We start from the raw sequence: 20,145 nt of genomic DNA, 5'->3' as shown, positions 1-20,145 counted from the left end.
TTTTTTTTTCACCAATAAGAATGATGCTAGGAAAGGGAAAAAAAAAGAATGATGCTAGTTGTGGGTTTGTCATATATGGCTTCTTTAATGTTACGATGTGTTCCTGTTATCCCAAGTTTTTGAAGGGTTTCATTATAAATCATATGCATGTTTAACTTTATCAAATGCTTTCTCAACAACCATTGATGTGATTATTTTTTTCTTAATCCATTTGTTGATGTAGTATATTATGTAGACTGACTTTCTAATGTCAAACCATCCTTATTTCTCTGGAATATATTTCTCTTGATCATGGTGTATAATCCCTTTAATGCTTTTTTTTATTTGGTTTGCTAAGATTTTATGGGAAATTTTAGAATCTGTTCATTAAGGAGATTGGTTGTAATTTTCTTTTTTATATTCTCTTTGTTTGGATTTTGTGTTAATGTGATGTTTACCCACTTGGAAATGTACTTGGAAATATTCCATCTTTCTCAGTTTCTGAAAGAGTTTGAGTAGGATAGGTATTAGTACAATTTTGATCATTTGATAGAACTTGCTTATGATTCTATTTGTTTCTGGACTTTTTTTTTTTTTTTAAATTCATACAGAACTGGGTATAAGCCAGAGGTGCAGGAACAGTGAGAGGCTTCACCAGAGACAGAGTGAGGAGCAGAACAGTAAGATCGATGAAGTACATTGCTGAAGGGAGTAGTGGGCGGGCCAGTTAAGGTCTGCTGCACCATGTGGATCACCTCCAGTGCTGGGGATCGAACTCACACTGAAGCAGCTATGGCCAGCTTGCAGTGCTGCATCTTAACCTATTGCGCCACCAGGGAGGGCCCACTGGTCTTTTGTTTTTAGGAAGAGTTTTGATTACTGTTTCAATTTCCTTGCTTGTAATCGGTTTATTTAGTTACTCTATTTCTTTCCTATTTAGTCTTAGATGATACTATAATCCTGAGTATCTCCATCTTGTCTAAGTTGTTGAACTAGTTTGTATGCAATGTTCATAGTAACCTTGTTCTTATTTTCAGATATCTTTCAGTGTCTTTTGTAATTTATTCTCTTTCATTTTTAATTCTTTTTATTTTATCTTTCATCCTCTTTTTTACTGGTGAGACTTATATACTTTTCTACTTGTTGACCTATCCTTTGGAGCAATTAGAATATGAAGTCTCCAGCCACTATTGATTTTCTGCATTGTGTGTTTTCATATTTGGTACAATTGTCTCAGGTTTAGTATTCCTTCTTTTGGCAAGTATATATTGATGAGTGTTATGTCTTTCTGAGTTCTAACAGATTTTGATGGAGTCTTTAGGATTTTTCTTACTGTTTATTGAAGAAATGTTAGTTTTATGTATTTCTTTCATTTAGTCATCATTGCTGCCTGACAGTTAAGTTTTATTAATACTCCATTTGACCAGGGAATTGTGAGATGAGAAAACTGTGTCTTTGTAAGTTTGTGTTACCTATTCTCCTCAGTAGAATTGTCATCCTAAGCCTGGTGTGTTTGACTCCAAATCCATGCTCACATCTGAACCAATACCTCAGTGAAGTGAGTGATTGTCAGTCTCACAAGGGATTACAGAGCCCTTGATTACAATAATTTGTCACCTATTGAGAGCTGCTCTGAACACCAACCCTATCTTCTTGCTCTGTCCATTTCTTAAAACTGCCAGCCCAGAAGAATAGGCAGCTAATTGATCTTTCGTGTTATTTTCATATGTTTACATATGTGTATGTTCCAATGTCAAATGTATTTATCAACATATTTAGCTTTTAAGTCAAAATTAACAATATTAACTTTGATGATTGCATGATTCCTCTTAGGATATTTGGGGAACACTGCTGTAGAGAGAGAGTATTTTGGGTAAAAAGCAGCAACAGCTTGTTTTTTGGTGAATAACAAATCAAATTGTTTGAGGGAACTAATTTCCTTTACCACATTGTAGGAATGTGGGAAATAGGGTTATGTTGTCATGCGTTGTGGTAGTCTCCTCTTGTTTTACTGCTTTCCCTCCCCCCTCCTCCGATATCCCTTTTGTTCTAGAGACTTGGAGGCAGGAGAGGAGGCTTCTCTCTGAAGAAGCTTGCTGATGATTTCACTGCAGAACAGTGGTTAGAAAAAGTAAGTTCCTCCTTGTTGACTTCAGAGGGGGAGGGGGTAAATAAAGGCTAGATTTTAAAAGGGAAAAAGGAAGAATTGAAAGAAGATGCTAATTCTAAATGCAGAGAAAGTCTCCTGTCACACTGGTGTGACCTGTGGTGCACTTAGATTGTGAAAGGCATCCTTGCAGACACTGTGTAGCCAACTCTGGAGTGATGGGAACATGAACAGCAGTTTTAGATTCTGAATTTGGTGGTTAAAAGTTTTTCTTTCTGTCAGAGCCCTGCCATTTTCTTGGTGGCATCCAGGAATTCTGCCAAACAGATCTGATGATAGACAGATTTTAGCATCAAGTATGCTGCTGCCAGATTGAGTATACACTTCAGAATGAGATAGTTTCTATAGCCACTGACTCGTGCTTCAGAAGCTGAGTAAATTTTACAAACTAGCCAGCACGTTTCCTCAGATGCTGCGGGACCTCAGATCTCTGAAGGGGGCAATTCTATATCGCAGGAGGGCAGGCCTCTGGTCTCTACTGCTGCCTGGGCTATCTGACTGGACATGCAATACCTGTCTGTAGTGCTTTCTCTCATGAATAACAATTGCTTTTACCATGTAAGAGCACACTCATCGACCTTTGTTACCAAGGCAGCGGAAATTGGTCTAATGAACTCATTCCGCTTGGCTGGAGGCTCTACAACACACAGGGACTGGATTTGTGTAGTCCCATTAGTTAAATCCCAGCAGCCCTTCCCCTGAATTCCCTACTGACTTCAACAGCTGCTCTTCAGGACAGATGCTCTTTCATGGCCTGTCTCAGCCCAGTCTTCCTGAAAGATGTGAAATTCTTATCAGTATTTCCTTACTAGGTGTATACTCAATCACACCAAATAACTTGGTGTGCTGGGTCTCTCTCAGTGGTGGCTTGTCACTCTCTCAAATTGTTGTTTATGGTGACATCAACTTTGGAGGCCAACCCCAGGCTGTATCTTCTGAAATGCTCATCTTCTTGGATTTCTGTGAGAGGATTAAGTCATTCCACCAACAATGGAATTTAGTATGCCTGAAATGACCGTGATCCTGATGGAATTACAGTTCATTCTAGAAAGGGTGGTCTAGCGATGATCTCATGGAAACCTATGCTTTCCCTAAGGTAGTTATAGAAACCAACCTGTCTAGGATGGCATGTGATTCGTTATATATTTTAGTGATTACATGATTTATTTTTCCTTTTGATTACCTTAAGTATTTGAGAGGAACAATACAGTGATTGAGTAAGTTCTAAGAAGACATGGTTTTCATCTTTAACTATGTTTTTTCTGCATATTATAAGAACCTCCTCTTTCTGGAGATAAGAGACTTCCTAGTTTTATTGTAATATACATATTCAGACTTTAAGTAATCCAACTCTTGAGTTGTGTGTGTGTGTGTGACCTGTAACTATAGGTGATATTAAGTGAAACAGTGGCCTTTGCTGCTCCCTGGTCAGAACCTCACAGGCCCCAAGTGTAGGGAAGGCTTTTGTCTCAATCTCTGTCTTTTTTTCCCCCCTATGTCTGCCCCAGACAGCATAGACTTTTCTTTGGCAATATATAAGAAAAATATGACTGGAATATTTCTAACCTTCCACTGGATATTGAACTGTTAAAAATTATGAACTGGAAAGTCTGTCTTTTTCCTTAAGGAATATATTTTTGAGGAAAACGAGAAAACAAGACAAAACTATTTAATGAAAATTTAGGCTGTTCCTGTATGTCTTGCTTAAATGGCAAATGTGGAGATTGCTAAACTTTGTAAATAGGGCACATACAGGAAACCTTTGCTAACACAAGTGTCTGAAATTATACAGATTTCTATCAGGAACATCAAGTGTTGTTTTGTAGATCAATTTTTATTAACTTTAAAAATGTTGGCGCTGTTCAAATAATAGATTTATCTAGCTGCTGGCAGGTTTGATAGAATGTCTTTTCTGTGCAGTTTCATTCTTGGAGTCTTGTGAGATCTTGAGAAATGCACATAAAGATGCTTTAAAAGTCAGCACTCTACAAAGGGAATAAATCAAATAGGGAAGAGGATGGAAGAGAGGCAGGTTGGATCCTACATGATTTTGTTTCTGGCAAGGTAATATAAAACCTTGATTAACTTTATTCGTTTGTATTGCTGTTTTCTATTTGATATTTCAATATGAAAACATAAAATAATTCAGTATTTTGGGCCTATTTTTCCTTTAAAGACAAGTTTCTTTTAATCAGTTTTCTTTTCTACTGTTCTGGTACATTTCATAACAAATGATCATCCACACATTTTTCTTTAATATTGTATCCTTTCCTCTGTTTCTCTGTTAGTGATTTCAGCTGACATAGGATATTTTGAATTTAGATTTTTATCTATCAAGAATTTTAATAAAATCAAGACAATTAAGTGGCAGAAGTAGGAGATAAAATGCCATGCTGTTTCCAGTTTGGTCAGATAATAACCAGATTTATCAGTCACTTGTTTAGGCAAGTTGTAATCATCGTAGCAACTTTTTATTTCTTTAGCATTTATTAATGGACCATTGTTTACTATGTGTTTTCTTGTTAGGTATACAGTAATTCTCTGAGGTAAGTGGCCACTGTTGTCTCCAATGCACAGACAAAGAAACTGAGAATTAAAAGAGTGAAATAACAGTGAGGACCACATCTTGCTTAGAGTGAGATTCAGCTGTCTCAGAACCTGGCCTTTTGTCCGCTGCCTGCTTGTGTGTACAGCTCTCCTCTGGGCATGTTTTGCTGGTAGAGGGGTTGTCACTGCCTATACTCGAGACCACCAGAGGGAACCCTAGGATTTGAGTGTCCCTTGGCTAGCTGTTCACACACAGATCGTGCCCCTGGTTCAGCTGATGCAGGACAGAGGTAGTAGAGGGAAAATGAGATGCCCTAACTGTAGCTCAGATACTGTTCCATGCAGTATAACTAGCACATATTGGGCATCTGCAGTGCCGTATTCTAAGTGGTCAGTACTGAGGAAATCATTAGCCAGAAAAGGTTTCCGTAGTGAAGAAACCATTCATAGACTGAGACATGAGAATTAACAGAGCCCCTGCGGACAGGAACTTGCTTTGTTGTGCTCATTTTGTCAGCTGGGGAGCAGCTAGAGTGATGTCTGTCTGATAGTCATGACTTCACAGTTGTCATTGAAATACTGAGTGAGAAGGTGCAGTCTGTGTACGTAGTGTCTGTAGGCCAGAGAGTAGGAAGGTCTTGCACAAAGTTCAGTGTTGGCAGAGCCCGGCTTTAGTGGAAGCCCCAGGAGCTACCTTGGTATGAAGAGGTGAGTGCTGACCTCAGCCAAGCAGTGTTGATGACTGACGGGACATGAGAAAGTAAAGAGGAAAAAATTGTTTTGTATAAGTAATTAATTCATCAGTTCATGCTCTCTTTTCTCACCAATTAAGCACAACATAGCTCCCTTTTCTTCCTTGCTTGCTCTTGTTAGCTTCCTGTATCATTTCCAGCCCCCCCCTCCCCTTTTTGGATAGCTTGCCCATTTTAAGCTAATTTTATCTGAAGAAAATTGAGTTTGGGGGAGGACTGGCTGCAGATCATCCCTGAGCCTGACTTGGCATGTGGCTAGCCTATGATCCTCACACCAGGCTGGCATGAGGGTTGTTCTCAGGCCACTGTTCTCATGCTCAAGTGGAGTCCACATTTAAGGCAACGGATCTGCTCAGACTAGGTCAGATGACCTTGAATACCTATATATCCAAGAACTATGTGCCTCTGTGCCAGTTGCCTCACCCTTCCTTGTCTTTTCTTTTGAGCCTGTTGGTGTTGTGGACCTTGCCAATTAGGGCTTGGGATATGTAAATTATTTCAGTGTTTTCTGATCCTCACTGGTCATTGGTAAAGGTGTATACCTAGACTCTTTTCCCAGCTTCCTTTGGCCAGTTTGCATGTGCAAGAGACCTTGAGGAGCAGACCTGCACCTGGAGCCCCCTTATTCCAGCTCTACCTTCATCACCATGGTCACTTTTAGTGCAATCCCATATTTCCCTGAGCCTCAGACTCCTCATCCATAAATGAATGGATAGATGGGGTAGATGCCGATATGGCTCCTCTGCTTCTAGATAGTGTAAGGAGATGGTTATATAGACTTATTGATTCATGAGGGACAATTACTTTAAATTATTTTGGGGAAACTTTATCCAGTTTGACTTGAGCAGAGCCATAACTATAGCCTTCAGACTTTATCAAGTCTCATATTTGTCACAGTGGCATTTAAAGTCTGTTCTAGTATCATTGCCACTGTTTCCTTTCAACAGTCTGTATGTGTTTGCGCAGAATGTATTTGTAGGTTTAGTAATTGCTCCCTGGAATATTGACCTAAGTACCCCCACAACACCTTGAACTACCCAGGTCTAAGATGCCTTTGAGGTTGTATTACAAAAGCTACATGTTGTTTTATGCTGCTAGTTCATTGAAACTCAAAGCACCCTGACTTTCTGTGACACCCCAACACTGCCTTCTCAGCTTACAGGCAGCCCATCTCAGTGATTTGTTCTCAGCCTTGTATTTCTGTGCACTTTTCCTGTACTTGTTTGCTCTGTTCTTTCCATACACACAGGGCCTTTCTCCCTCAGAGACATGGACATATTCGAAATGGAAGGCGCCTTTACCTCCTCACTTCATGTCTAAAGAAATGGGTGCCTGACAGACTGAGGGATTGATCAAGTTTATAAGTGGGCCCAGAGCTGGGGCAGAGACCTGCTTGGTGCTCCACACCCACAGCGATGAGGGCAGCTGACTCTGAAGGCCTCCTACTGTGAAGTATGGTGACTGAGTGGTCCTTGCCATGGTCTGAGCCATCTGTCTATGAGGAAAAGGAGCTCATGTGAAAGAGTGAGACTTCTTTCTGCCACTTTGAGACCTACCTGCTCAAGCTCAGGTCAGCAACAAAGCCCCAGGTTTCTTTTTCTCATTCTTTCTCTCATCTGTCTCACTGAAAGTACCTTGCCACTTGGAGCTTAAATGAATCACCCAGGTATTGAGGTTTTTCAGTACAGCTCTTGTATTAAATATTATTTCTTAAATTTTACAACAGTGCCTCAGTTTGTCAAGGTTAGAATGGTCTCTTCATCTGCCAGTGCTCCTGTTTCCCAGCATTTCTCTGGTTGGTAAAGTGACAGGCTGTTAGATCCAGGCCTGGGGCCTCTGCTCCCAGAGTCTGTTTGGTCTGGAACCCGCAGGCGCTCTGTCTTGCCATTACCTAGGTAACCGCCAGTAAGCCAGAGAAGCTGTCTGTCCAGCGTGAGAGGAAATACAAAAACGAAACCTCAGTGCTTATTTATACGCGATGAATGTTTTGAATGTTACTTGATTTGAAAAAAACATTTCGCTTCTCTGTTGGGTTTTGGCCTCTGTGCTTAGGGTGACCCTAATATTTCTGGGATTCTTATTTTTGCAGTGTGCTTTTATGAAAGTTGTGATCTGTTAAATGCAGTTTTATTCCCTAAGGACTACGATTCATACAAGTTTTTATGAGCAAACGGTAAAGCAAACATAGTCCACATCTTATTTGGTTTGGTTTTGTGGGTGTTTGTGTTTTTAAAAAATGTTCCTTTCTGTGGGGGTGTTTTTCCATTCGGTGTGCTCTATTTCCTTAGTAACTGTTGCTCTGTTATGGGAAAAACTTACTGACATTTTTTAAGTGCAATATTGAATTTAATTTCTTGCCTGGTTACTCCTACCCAAGTTCCCAGTGTAAGTAGAACATCTGTGCATGTGTGGATGACAGAATGCTGGCGAGCTCCCTGTGCAGGGGCTCAAGCAGGTGTGAGTTCCTACTCTGTCTGTGTCCTCTCTTTTTTTCTCCATTGATTTTCCTCATTTTCCTGTTATCAGGCTTAAGACACTTCATTTCAGGGTACTTCTTGGAATTTAGGGAAGAACAGTGTTTGGAGGGATGAGAGACCCAGACATTAGTCTAGTCTCTACTGCAATTAGCTTTTTTTTTTTTTTTGTACTCAGTTACTTAATCTGTGGGATTTTCTTTCTGTGATCTGAGGGGTTTTGGAATTTAGAGATCTGCCTTGACTGGGTAGAACATTCTGTGAAGTATGAGTACAATAGGAATCATCTGTTGTAATCACTATCTCATCTTGACTAGGATCAGGAAAGCCCTTACGAGTTTTGAGAACCAGGGCCCTGGCTGTGGGCAGCCTTTTGGCCCAGGAAATGCCATTGCCAGTGCATGGCTGGAGCTGGGTTTGTTTTGCCGATGCTTGCTCTGCTGTGTGTACATTCTGAACTCCAGCTCCTGCACATCCATTCATTCAGTGAATGTGTATTTATTGAACAGCTATGGTGTACCAGGTGCACTGTCTTTGGTGCTAAAGGGAACTGGAAAGACTGTCACTGACTTTGACCTTGTGGTGCTTATAGTCTAGCAGGAGAGGGACACTAAGCCATAAGAACCCCCACATGTGCTCATGACAATGGTAAATATTGGAGGAGCCAGGCTGCAGATTCACCCAGGGGTTGATCACAGCTGAAATGGTGAAGAGGGTTGTGAGCATAGATCACGGGCAGGGATGTTATGACAGCAGAAATAGGAAGGATAAGCAGGTGGCACCATTTGTTGCCCTTTTGCTGCTTCGTGCTTAGTTTGTGAGTTATAGAAACAGACGTGCTGTTTCTTTGCTTCCCTGGGATGCTTGTCACCCACCTCTGAACTTTAGTTTGTCTGGTCTTCTGGCACTTACTTAGCACTTATTTTGCTGGTTTCCCGCCCGCTTCCTAATGGGCATGTTCCCTCCCTGGAGAATAACAGCTCCAGGTTCTGGGTATCATTACCTCTTTGTCATGTATTTTTAGAAAAGGTGGATTATCTGTGTGCTCCTGGTTAGGTTATAGCAGTGACAGTTTATTTTAAAGTGAAAATTGAGGCAATTCAGTGTATGTGGGGATATGCAAGTGATGCTTTGTGAGATGACACAATTGTGTCACGGTGGCCTTCACTGGGAACCCGCACACAAACACAGCTTCCTAAAACTCCCAGTCAGCAGCATGCCTGAAACCTCACAACATGCTGATTTGCACCTGTTCCATACCTCTTTTAGAAGAAATAGCATTGAGAACTGGTGAGATAAACACAATAACAGAAAAAATTTTAATTTGTTGTTTTGTTCTGTTTCTGCCCACATCTGCCCTAGTCTTTCCCATAACCATATGAATGTGATGTCTAGGATAATATATTTTGTAAAAAATGAGGCAATATCATTAGGAAATGAATCAAAATACTGTTAATCAAAACCCACAACAAAACAACACAAAGCTCACCACAATACAGTTTTTCTTCAAATTCAGAGAAATAGGACAATTAAAGTCTAGCATTTCTGCTCACCGAGAGAGATGACTTTTATTTAAAATACATTTTTATTATTCACTACACTTAGAACTCTTGGTGGGCTATAATTTATTAATGTCATTATTACAGATGACAACATGAGTGAACTTGTTAACATAATTCAAGTGATTCATTAATTTATAAGGTCTTCCTTATAGGTAGACTATATTAATGACTTTTTAAATTATATTTGTATTTATAACAAGAGGGTCTTAAGAGGGCTCCTTTTTGTTAATATGCTCTATTTTCTTCAATTCTTTTTCTTTTCTCTAGTTTGATAGTGAAAAAGAGAAACAGCTTTGTAAAATCTAAAAATTGGCTATAAAGTGAATAAGATGAATGATATTAATGGAAAAGAGATTCATATTCAAAATTCAGTTTTTTAAAGTCTGGTTCTTTGGGCTTCTAACATTGTTACTACTTCCTGTATAATATGGCAACATTGAAATATCTGAAAAGTAATTTGTACTTTTATTATTATGTGATACATATGGAACAGTTTATAGATTAATTTTCCTTTTCCTTCCCATTTAATAAATTAACATGGATTTTTTATTTCTACCTTCAGATTCACTGCTCAACCTAAGACCTCAGGAACCAGCTTGGGAAATGGGTTTCTCTCTTAGATTATCTGTGAAATCGGTGGACTTGGGAAAGGACCTTTGGATGCTATTCTTAGAGGGGTGTGAAATGTGAACACGGTCTGGTTCTGGGGTGTGGGTGAAGCCCCACACTACCCCACAAGACACTCAAAAGAAGGTGCTGTGTTCCCCCCACCAGAGCTCCAGCACTCCAGTGTGTCTGGGTATGGAGCTGGGTATCTTTCCCTATTTCTTTTCTGACCTTTATGGGTCCAGTAAGTTTCTTCAGGACAGTGATCTTTTCCTTTTTACTTTCAGCAAGGGGAGAGGCAGAAGCAGAGAGAACAGCAGACCCGATCACGCTGAGCTCCCTCGTGGTGGCCGGGACCCGTGGAAGATGCTGACTGCCAGGTGGCCGAGGAGGCTCTCACTCTAAGGAGAGAAAGCAGGTCTTGGCTGGACAGCTTCCTCCGTTCCAGGCTTACCATGGCCTCTGCTCCCTGGCTGGACGGCTGATGTGACCCTGTGTCCCCAGTGTGCAAGCTACTGGACAGGGCACTAGCCCGGTACCCCTGCTCTCAGGGTCTGGGAAGCAGGGCAGGTGGGCATCAAATGCTACCGACAGCTGGACGAGGCAGAGTGATGGACTCAGGCAAGCTAATAAGATGGAAGTGACCTGAGGCCTCGCCCAGGTGGTTTCCTCTGGACAGGACAGCTTAAGAGTCGGAGCACAGCCTGTCTGGGGAAGCAGTATGCAGGAAGCTGGTTCTCAGGCCACAAATGCTTTCACAGGTGAGGACCCTCCACATTTCAATGGAAACTTTATTTCTGTTCTTATGTAATAGGCAATAAAATACTAAATAACTGCATGAAATGAATGTACATTTGCTTTTCATGAACTAAAGATCATGCAGAGGCAAAGGACTCTAGCTGCCATGGTGACTGATTTGGACAAAATAATAGCCTGCTTCCTATCTCTAAACGGGAATTGTAAAAAAAAAAAAAAAATGACATGTTATAACTTCCTTTTTGTTGCTGGATAGTTCCCACACAATATTCTGTAAGTCCCTGTTCTCTAATGGAAACTCATCACTTGCAAAGTAACGTACTGGTGTCATGCATTTCTTTATTGAACTGGAGACTCTCTGAGGGCCTCATTATTGCTGATGAGTAACCTTTCCCTCCCCATCTTAAGTTTCTTCCCCTCATATTATTTGTGTGCAAATGTGGTGTATGTGTTTGGTGTTACTCTGTTGAACTAACCTTTAGTTAATATCTTTCATGTATAATGAGGTCACAGAGAAGCTGGATATTCCTGTTTATGTTGATTTGCACACACACCCTTCTCCCACCTCCCCCAGCCTGCTGCCAGTTTGCTTACTTTGAAGGGAACAATTGCCAGTTTGCTCATTTTGAAGGGAACCACTCAGAACCATGATCTGAGACACAGGAACTTTTGAATTTGGGTCCTAGCTATTTGTACGATCCTCTTAACATCCCAGGAAGTCACTTAGTCCTTTTGTACCAATGGCTCCTGGTTTATAGAATGGTTACTGTAAAGTTGAAGAAGCCCATGGAATCCAGCAAAAAGATAATTTTTTAAAGATATATTTATTTATGCATACAGAACTGGGGTATAGGGCAGAGGTGCAGGGGCAGTGAGAGAATTCACCAGAGAAGAGTGGGGAGTAGAACAGGCAGATCGACGAAGTACACTGCTGAGGAGAGCAGCGGGTGGGGCAGGAGAGGTCTGCCATGCCATGTGAGTCACCTCCAGGGTGGGGATCAAACTCATGCTGAAGTGGCTTTAGTTTTTAGTGCTGTGCTTTAACCCCCTGTGCCACTAGGGAGAGTCCAGAAGACTTTTTTTTTTTTTTACACAAAATAATATTTTTTGTTTTAAAGAAAAAACGGGTAGGATAATGTGAAGTTAAAAACCTCATGGAACCCAGGAAAAATGTTTTTACATAAATTATTTTAAAGGAAGAGTTGGTAGGATAATAAGAAATGATTGGGTATTGGGAACCCTAAAAATTTGTTGCAGATTCTGTAGCTAGTAGGTTAGTTTGTCAGGGTGACTAGAGAGTGGTTGAAGCCCCCACTTAGTCCCCATGCTCCCTAGCTGTTATTAGCCACCCAGAGGTGATGGCCCTTACAGTTTCCACTCCTCTGTTTAGCCTCAAGGCTCAGGCAGATGGGATGCTGCCTCCCATGGACTGAGCTCTGCTTCTCCTCCATCCTCGAGCTCCTTCTGAATCTTTGCTCATACAAATGAAGATATTACATGCAGCTTTCACAGAGCTGCTCTAAGGGGAAGTAAGCCAGCATCTGTGAGACACTGCCCGCAGAGCAGCCCAGCACTTTCCAGCGCTGGCTGTGTTCCTGATGTGGGACCTCAGTATGTTGCCTGGTTTAAGCCTGTTGCTACATGTTCCTGAGCCTTTGGGTGAACTTGTCAGACCATCTGTTTTACCTGGGAGCCTCAATTTTAAGGATTTGTGCTAGGACAGGCCTTCCTCAGGTCCTCATGGCCCATTGGAAACCAGCTAAATGGCTATTTAAATGTAGATGCGGAAGACCACACAGAAAGTGGAGTGCTCTAGAGCCACCTTCACATTTCTAGTCTGACTGCCTGGAAACCAGGCCCTCCCTGAGGATGTCCTCTCTGAATAGGTCCTCTCATCCTTTCAATCACATGAGTTGCTTCTTTGTGGAATTGTTAGTTTGTGACTGATGGAGGCACCTGAGGGCTCTAGGTTTGCGTGGGTTAAAGAGATCTCACCGTCTTTGCCCACAAAGATAAAAGCAACTCATTATAAGAGCTTTAATAGATTAGGTGCACAGAAAGAGATGAGAAGATAATCTTTTCATAATAAAACACCCAAAGTTATCTTCCCTTTGTGGATAAATGTCCAGTCAAACATGGCTGGGTTGAAGTGGGACTATTGAGGGCTGAAAATTTACAAGTCTAGGGTACCTTGAGCTAGAACCATAGGAAGGGGGAGAAAGGGACCAGGCAAGTGTAGGTGGAAAGAACAAAATAAAAATACAAGTCAGGAGAAGGGCTGCAATTGTCAGCCTCTCCACCAGTCTTTCAATCATGTGTCTCTTTTTAAGTGCCTCTCTTCTGTGTGTGTCCTCCAAGCCCCCCAAGTCCCTAGTGCAATTCCAAAGCCAAGTAGCAAGCAGGCCCTTCTTTTCCTTGTGTTTTTATGTCTCTCAGGTCTCTCTTGAGCCCTCCTGCTAGCCTGTTAGGTGGCTTATGCAGCCTGTTCATTCTCTGCCCTGCATTAGGGAATCTAGTACCTCCCCCTTTTAAGGAGAAGTTTCTCTTACAGAATGTCTTGTTCCCCTTTGGGTAAAGGGGGCATGCAGGCTGTGATATAAAGCAACTCTGTGAAGTGGCCATGTGTGCAGCCCTTCAAATGTGTCTGCACTCCTTGGGGCTCAGCCAGGGAAGACAGGCATGTAAGAGGTACTTGAAATGAAGCTCTTTAAAGCCAATTTGAAAGAAAGAGGTAATGAGAATAGAGGGGAGGATGGCCCAAGAAGAACCTAAGAAAGAGTGGCACAGGGCTCTGTGGAGTGGAGATGAGCATAGTCCATGCTCCTTAGCTGTGTCATTAGCCACTCATGGATGAGGAATGCTTGTAGTTGTCATTGGCCCCTGCTTCACTCCCGTGGTTCCTACCTTTGTGACAGTCACCTCTTGGGCACTCAGCCTTATAGAGGGACCTGACCTTGGAATGGAGATGACTGGGGTGGCCCATCTAGAAGCAGGATTCTAAGCACAGTCTTGTTATAAGTCTCAGCCTGGTGTCGGGCAGCTGTGGCTCATGCTCAGGCAACATGTGCTTCCCTCACCCTTGGGCCTCTGCAGCTCTTCAGCCCAAGGGGAAGGAGCCCACCCCTGTCAGTATCTCAAGACAGCCTGCATCTTGGGTCCAGGGATGGATACTAGGCTCGGAGTAATGGAAACCCTGTGGTCTGCCTAGAGAATTCACCATAGTTAGGGCCTGGCTCGTTAATGAAAGCCCAAGTAAACGTCAGCTGTTTGATGACTGTCCTCTCCCTGGCGGTGGGCCAGGCACAGCCCCAGGTTGCCAGCACACATGTGCTCTCAGCCACCCTTTGTGGCATCTCCCCAGTGTACACTTTCTTTTTTTAATTAATGAAACCTGTTTTACAAATTTGGCCTCTTCTAAGTTCGTTTTGGAGGTTGTGTTAGCCTGACTGAATAAATCATACCACAGTAGCAAAATAATACCTGTGGCAAGTGTTTTAGAAAACTATTTTGCCTCTATCAGTCTCCGCTGCAGCTTGAGTGCAGTGTTGGCGTGCTGCTGTGGCTGGTGAAGGGGCACCAACTGAGATGTCAAGAATGAGGTCAAGCCCATGACTTTTCCAAATCTAAGGTCTGTGTGTGAGCTTCACTACACATGGGGCTCACCTAGGGAACCCTGTTGCTGCCTGGGTCTCACCCTTAAGAGATTGGGACTTAATTGGCCTCTGTACTGCGTAGTCTTGCCAAGTGAGGTTTTGTTTCCTAACAAGATCCCCAGGTGCTTGATGCATGGAAGTTCTGGGGAGTAGGAGAGCCCTCGCGGTGTGGAGAGGTGGTTTGGTAGAGTCATTTTTTTTTTAAGATTTTTATTTATTCATACAGAACTGGGGTACAGGCCAGAGGTAGAGAGGCAATGATAAGATTCACCAGAGACAGAGCAGGGAGTAGAACAGGCTGACTGATGAAGTACACTGCTGAGGGGAGCAGCGGGCGGGTCAGGAGAGGTCTGCTGCGCCATGTGGATCACCTCCGGGGCAGGCGGGGATCGAACTCATGCAGAAGTGACTTTAGCTTCTTAGTGCTGCACTTTAACCTGCTGTGCCACCAGGAAAGGCCACGATTAAGTTATTTTTTGTGTGTTCAAAATAAAAGAAGGGGAAAATATGTAAGACTTGGTGATTATTTTTTTTCCAATGTGAAGAAGTCCAAAAGGTTATTTTGTACAGTACTGTATGTCCTTTGGAGGTCCTGAAGGCCTGAGAGAATTTCTGTTTCTGGAAGGAATTTGGTGTGGGTTGAAGTCCAAGGGATAAAGGTAGGGGTACACTTTCCCTTCTGCAACCCCTTCAACCCCCCAGAAAGCTGGACAGCAGCTTTGTGCAGAGTGGAGCTCAGACTGGCTGGCACTGGGAAAGTTCCTCTCTTTGTATAGTCCAGTTCACAGTTGTGCAGACAAGACTGTTATGTGGCAACAGGAAAGGAGGCATTCTGAGATGTGAAAAGAGCATTATGATGGGCCATGCTGGGATAAATTAAGGTAACAGCTAACCTAGCTTTGTGTGAATGCATTAAAACAATTTTTTTAAAGATTTATTTCTTTATGCACATAAGAACTAGGGTACAGGCCAGAGGTTGTGGGGGTTGGGATTAGAGAATTCCAGAGACAGAGTGGGGAGCAGCATAGGCAGATTGATGAAGTACACTGCTGAGTGGAGCAGTGGGTGGATCAGGTGCCATGTCGATCACTTCCCTGGTCAGGAATAGAACTCGTGCTGAAGTGGCTATGGATCACTTTATAGTGCTCTGCTTTAACCCGTTGCACCACCAGGGAGGGCCCTGTGAATGTGTTTTTATAAGTCAATCAGGATTGAGAGCATGTGTGTGAGAACAGATGTTTCTGCTCTTATACATTCTCTGACATACTTTGAACAGTAGGAAGCCAAAAAAGAAAAAAAAAATGATGAAGATGAATGTGATTACCTTATGGTCCATGAGGCGAGCTGTCCATTCATTTCACAGATAGCTTGAGCACTTGGTATATACCAGCCACTATAGTAGGAAATGGGGATACGGGGGTTTGAGAGGTAGCCCCCCTGCATGGAATTGCATGGAATTTATACATTGACTAGGGAGATAAATAATAAAAAAGTAAACATTGCATGATTTATATAAAGTACAGGAAGAAGAGGGTGATAGGGAATGGCTGTTTCTAATAGGATGATCAGGGAGTCTCTCTAAGGAAAAGGGAGGAAGGGATCAGGAGATGAAGGGAAAAGGAGCTGTAGGCAGAGCACCCAGTAAGTACAGAGGCTTGGGGTGGGAACAGACTAGGTGTTTGAGGAACAGTTAAGTGACTGTCATGTGGTGTGGAGTAATCTGGGCACATGGGTGGGTGGTCTCTATGTAACAGGGTGTTCTCCAGGAAAAGGGGAAGTTCCGGGTCTCCGGAAGAGGGTGTAGCTGAGCAGGGAGGAAGAGAAGCTGGGGAGAAGACTAGAGAAGGAAGAAAGAAGGATGAAGAACAAGAAGGCCTGGGAGAGGCACATGGAGCAGAAAGATGTGAAGAAACTACATTTGCTTCTCGGTCTTGGACTGGTTGAAACATATGTGGGTGAGAGACCATGGGGAGGTTTAACAATGGCAGCTTTTATCTTGATTTTGATTTTCCTCTTTTCCTTCCAGAACTGGCTGGAAACAGTCTGGCTGTTTCTGCCCCTTTCCTCTTGGTCCCTACAAGGAGGTGCTGTAGACTTTTAGTGGGCTTTCAGACCTCAGTGGCCCTGCTTTGGGCCAACCCTGTTTAGCTGGATATTTACCCACAAGAGGATGCGTGACTTCTTTCCTTCTCTTTTTTGCACACTAATTAAAGTTCCTTTCTGTTAAAGATTGTATGCACTAGATTATGTGTTATCTTGATGCAGCAGATGGCAAAACATACTTAGAATGGGCAGGTCTGCCCTAGACCAATTGTACTTTTAGTTGTTTTGATTGTCATTGTTCTCTCCAAAGAGAGGAAAATCTGCATAAAGTTTCTATAAATTTTTGGGCCCTCCCTGGTGGTGCAGCAGGTTAAAGTGCAGCAATAAGAAGCTAAAGCCACTTCAGCATGAGTTCAATCCCTACCAGGGAGGTGATCCACATGGTGTGGCAGACCTCCATGCCCACCCACCCATTGCTCCCCTCAGCAGTGTACTTCATCAGTTGGCCTGTTCTGCTCCCCACTCTGTCTCTGGTTAATCTTCTCACTGCCCCTGCATCTCTGGCCTGTACCCCAGTTCTGTATGCATAAATAAATAAATCTTAAAAAACAAAGTATATAAAAGAAAAATAAGTTCTGTAAATTTCCCTAGCACAGTTTGCTGTACACTTAGTGTATTTAAATTATGTCTGGTCTTGAATCACTGCCTTTTAAATATTATCCATCTTGTAAACACTGAGTATACTACAAAGGATTACACATTCAAGGTTAGTTCTTGAACATCCATCTCTATATTTTCTGGTACCTTCTAAACGCAATGCTCAGATCTGTTAATATAAACATGTGAGAAACAATTGCAGGTGGAAGCTAAGCAAATTCTCATTGTTAGTGTCTGAGAAATATGAAAGGATAAGGCAGGCCCAGGAAGTGAAGACACACCATGCACACCATGTGGTGAGCACCCCAATTCTGGGAAAGCCATGTTTCTCTTCAGCAGAGGCTGACAGATGTGAAAGACACAACAGATTTTTGGGTCAGTCTTACATGCAGGCTACAATCATTTGGGGACCATTCATGTGGAGAATGGGATCTGCTTTCAGCTCCAGTTTTCTTCCAAACTGAGTCCACCTGAGGTGATACTTGATGTTCTCATTATGCAGAGTCTCAGAGTATTCCTCCTCCACTCCAGGTGACACCGTCACCAGTTCATCCTGGAATCTGTTAGGTTTATGAATTTCGAAAACATAGTTTCCAAGGATAATGCATCCTTACTCAGGACAGCTATATAATGAAATAGTGATGGAAATCAGTACCAACAACACTTTGCCAAATCATTTTTTAATCTTGCCATATTTTGTCTCTTCTCACTTAAAATAAGAACATCTGATGAACTTTTCATGATATTTTCTGCATTAAATACCACCTTTAAAAAAGATATGAACCAAAAATATCCTTTGTCCTCTTTCACTCTTAAGACTTTCAGCTCTTGATTTATTTTTGCTTGTAATCACTGGAGTTTCCTTGTTTCTGCACAGAAATCAGGTACAACCTATGGCCTTTTCTTCAAAACTAGAGTGCTGCTTAGATTACAGGATTCTGTTACTCCAACCTGAATTCACACTGTTAGTGTAAACATCCCACTTTATAAATACATTGCTTAGTAATAGTAGTTGTCTAGTAGCTAAATCTTCAATTATAAAATTTTTTTCTCAGTAGCTACACCAATTTTCATAATGAAAATACATTTCCAAAATGTGTTTTTGGCATTGCAGGGATTTTTTTTTATTCAAAAAAATTTATGAAGAAAAATTTAAAGTGTTATATTTTTGAGTGAAAAAAAAAAAACAACAAGCTTTTGGGATGTTAGATCTCTGTGCATTTTTTGAAAGCAAGAGAAGTTAGAGTTCTCATTTATACAAGTATTCCTTACACTTTGCAGACATATTGTTCCCCTAGGTCTGTGTTATTTATATATGAAAGAGTTAGTAAACATGTATTGAATGAATGAATGAATGAATGAATGAATGAATGAAACAGCAAACATTTGTGATACTTGGGGTACTCTTCATTTGAATTTCCAATTGGTGATCTCAAAGAATGATGAGCAAGTGTTACCAGGTAGGAACTCTCTTTAGCTCTAGTGTATCTCCAATCTTCTGTCAAGAACTTTGATGAAGGCACTGAGAAACATGCTTATAAAATTTGCAGATGACAGGAGATTAGAAAGAATTGTTCAGTCATTTGCTAATACAGTAAAATTTAGAAAGATCACAGTATTAAAATATGATGAACTAATCACAAAGTAATACATGGTTAAATAATTATAGTACATCCTTATGATGAAATATGCAGCTATCACTAATGTTTCAGAAGAGTATTTCATGTCCTCGAGAAATGCTTGTGATATTTTTTTTTTTTAAGATTTATTTATTTGTACATACAGAACTGGGGTACAGGCCAGAGGCTCAGGGGTGGTGAGAGGCTTCACCAGAGACAGAGTGGGGAGCAGAACAGGCAGATCGACGAAGTACACTGCTGAGGGGAGCAGCGGGTGGGTCAGGAGAGGTCTGCCACGCCATGTGGTCACCTCCGGGGCAGGCGGGGATCGAACTCATGTGGAAATGGCTTAAGCTTCTCAGTGCAGTGCTTTAACCCGCTGCGCCACCAGGGAGGGCCAGCTTGTGATATTTTTTTAAATGAAAAAAAGTAGTCACAAAACAATATGAAGAGAATTATCGCTTTTATTACAAATTCAAAGATTGAAGACAGTAAAGATGTATATGCAACAAAATGTTGATAGTAACTACCTTTCAGTAATAGTACTATATATGATTTTATATATATATGTATTTCTCTATATATGTGTTCTACATATGTATATACATATATATGTTTCTATATATATGTATGTATTACATATGATTATATATTTCTCTCTCTATATATATGGATGTATGTTACTTGAAGTAACATTCATTTTAAACACAGTATATGGTTTAGGGGAATAGGTTCACACTTCCTTAGCTGTATGCGACCCTACCATCAAAGCACCCATGGCCCTTTACTATGGCATTGGGCCCCCTCATCCTTTTATTCCCAAACTAGCCCTCCTTCAACTTCTGGCAGCCTCAGTTATATATAATCATATATTCAGGGGTCTTTTTGGTTTAGTTTTGTCAGTTCATTCCCCTTCCTCCCTTTAAACTACATATCACATGTGAGTGAGGTCATCTGGAACCTTTCTCCTTTTGACATATTTCACTTAGCATAATTTCTTTCAGTTCCATCATGTTGTTGCATATGTCAGGAGTTCATCTCTTTTTTAACAGCTAAATAGTTACTCCTTGTGTATAGATGCCATATCTTCTGAATCCACTACACTGTTGATGGGGATTTAGGTTGCTTATTATAACTTGGCTAGTGCACATAGTGCTACAGGAGAGCATAGAAGTGCATATATCACTTTGACTTAGTTTTTATATTCTTCAGGTAGATACCTGGATACAGAATTGCTGGATCATATTTTGTCTTCTCTGGGAAGTGCCTAATTAGCTCTTCTGCTCATTTTTAAAAATTGGATTGTTTTCTTGTTGAGTTGCATGAGTTC

General features: G+C 41.5%; 1 protein-coding gene across 1 annotated transcript in view; it reads left to right on the top strand.

The window, feature by feature from the left end:
* Positions 1-20,145, top strand: part of LDLRAD4 (low density lipoprotein receptor class A domain containing 4) — a 486,732-nt gene that overhangs the window by 185,293 nt on the left and 281,294 nt on the right. Inside the window, exon 3 of the mRNA XM_012725845.1 lies at positions 10,375-10,848. Within this exon, the coding sequence (XP_012581299.1) occupies positions 10,809-10,848 (40 nt within the window). The 5' untranslated portion in view covers positions 10,375-10,808. The remainder of the gene's footprint in view (positions 1-10,374; positions 10,849-20,145) is intronic.

This window comes from Condylura cristata, unplaced genomic scaffold (assembly GCF_000260355.1).
Source record: "Condylura cristata isolate star-nosed mole 26May11 unplaced genomic scaffold, ConCri1.0 scaffold00016, whole genome shotgun sequence".
Classification (NCBI taxonomy): Eukaryota; Metazoa; Chordata; class Mammalia; order Eulipotyphla; family Talpidae; genus Condylura; species Condylura cristata.
Note: the sequence above shows the minus strand (reverse complement) of the source record. Positions and strands in the feature narration are given on the sequence as shown.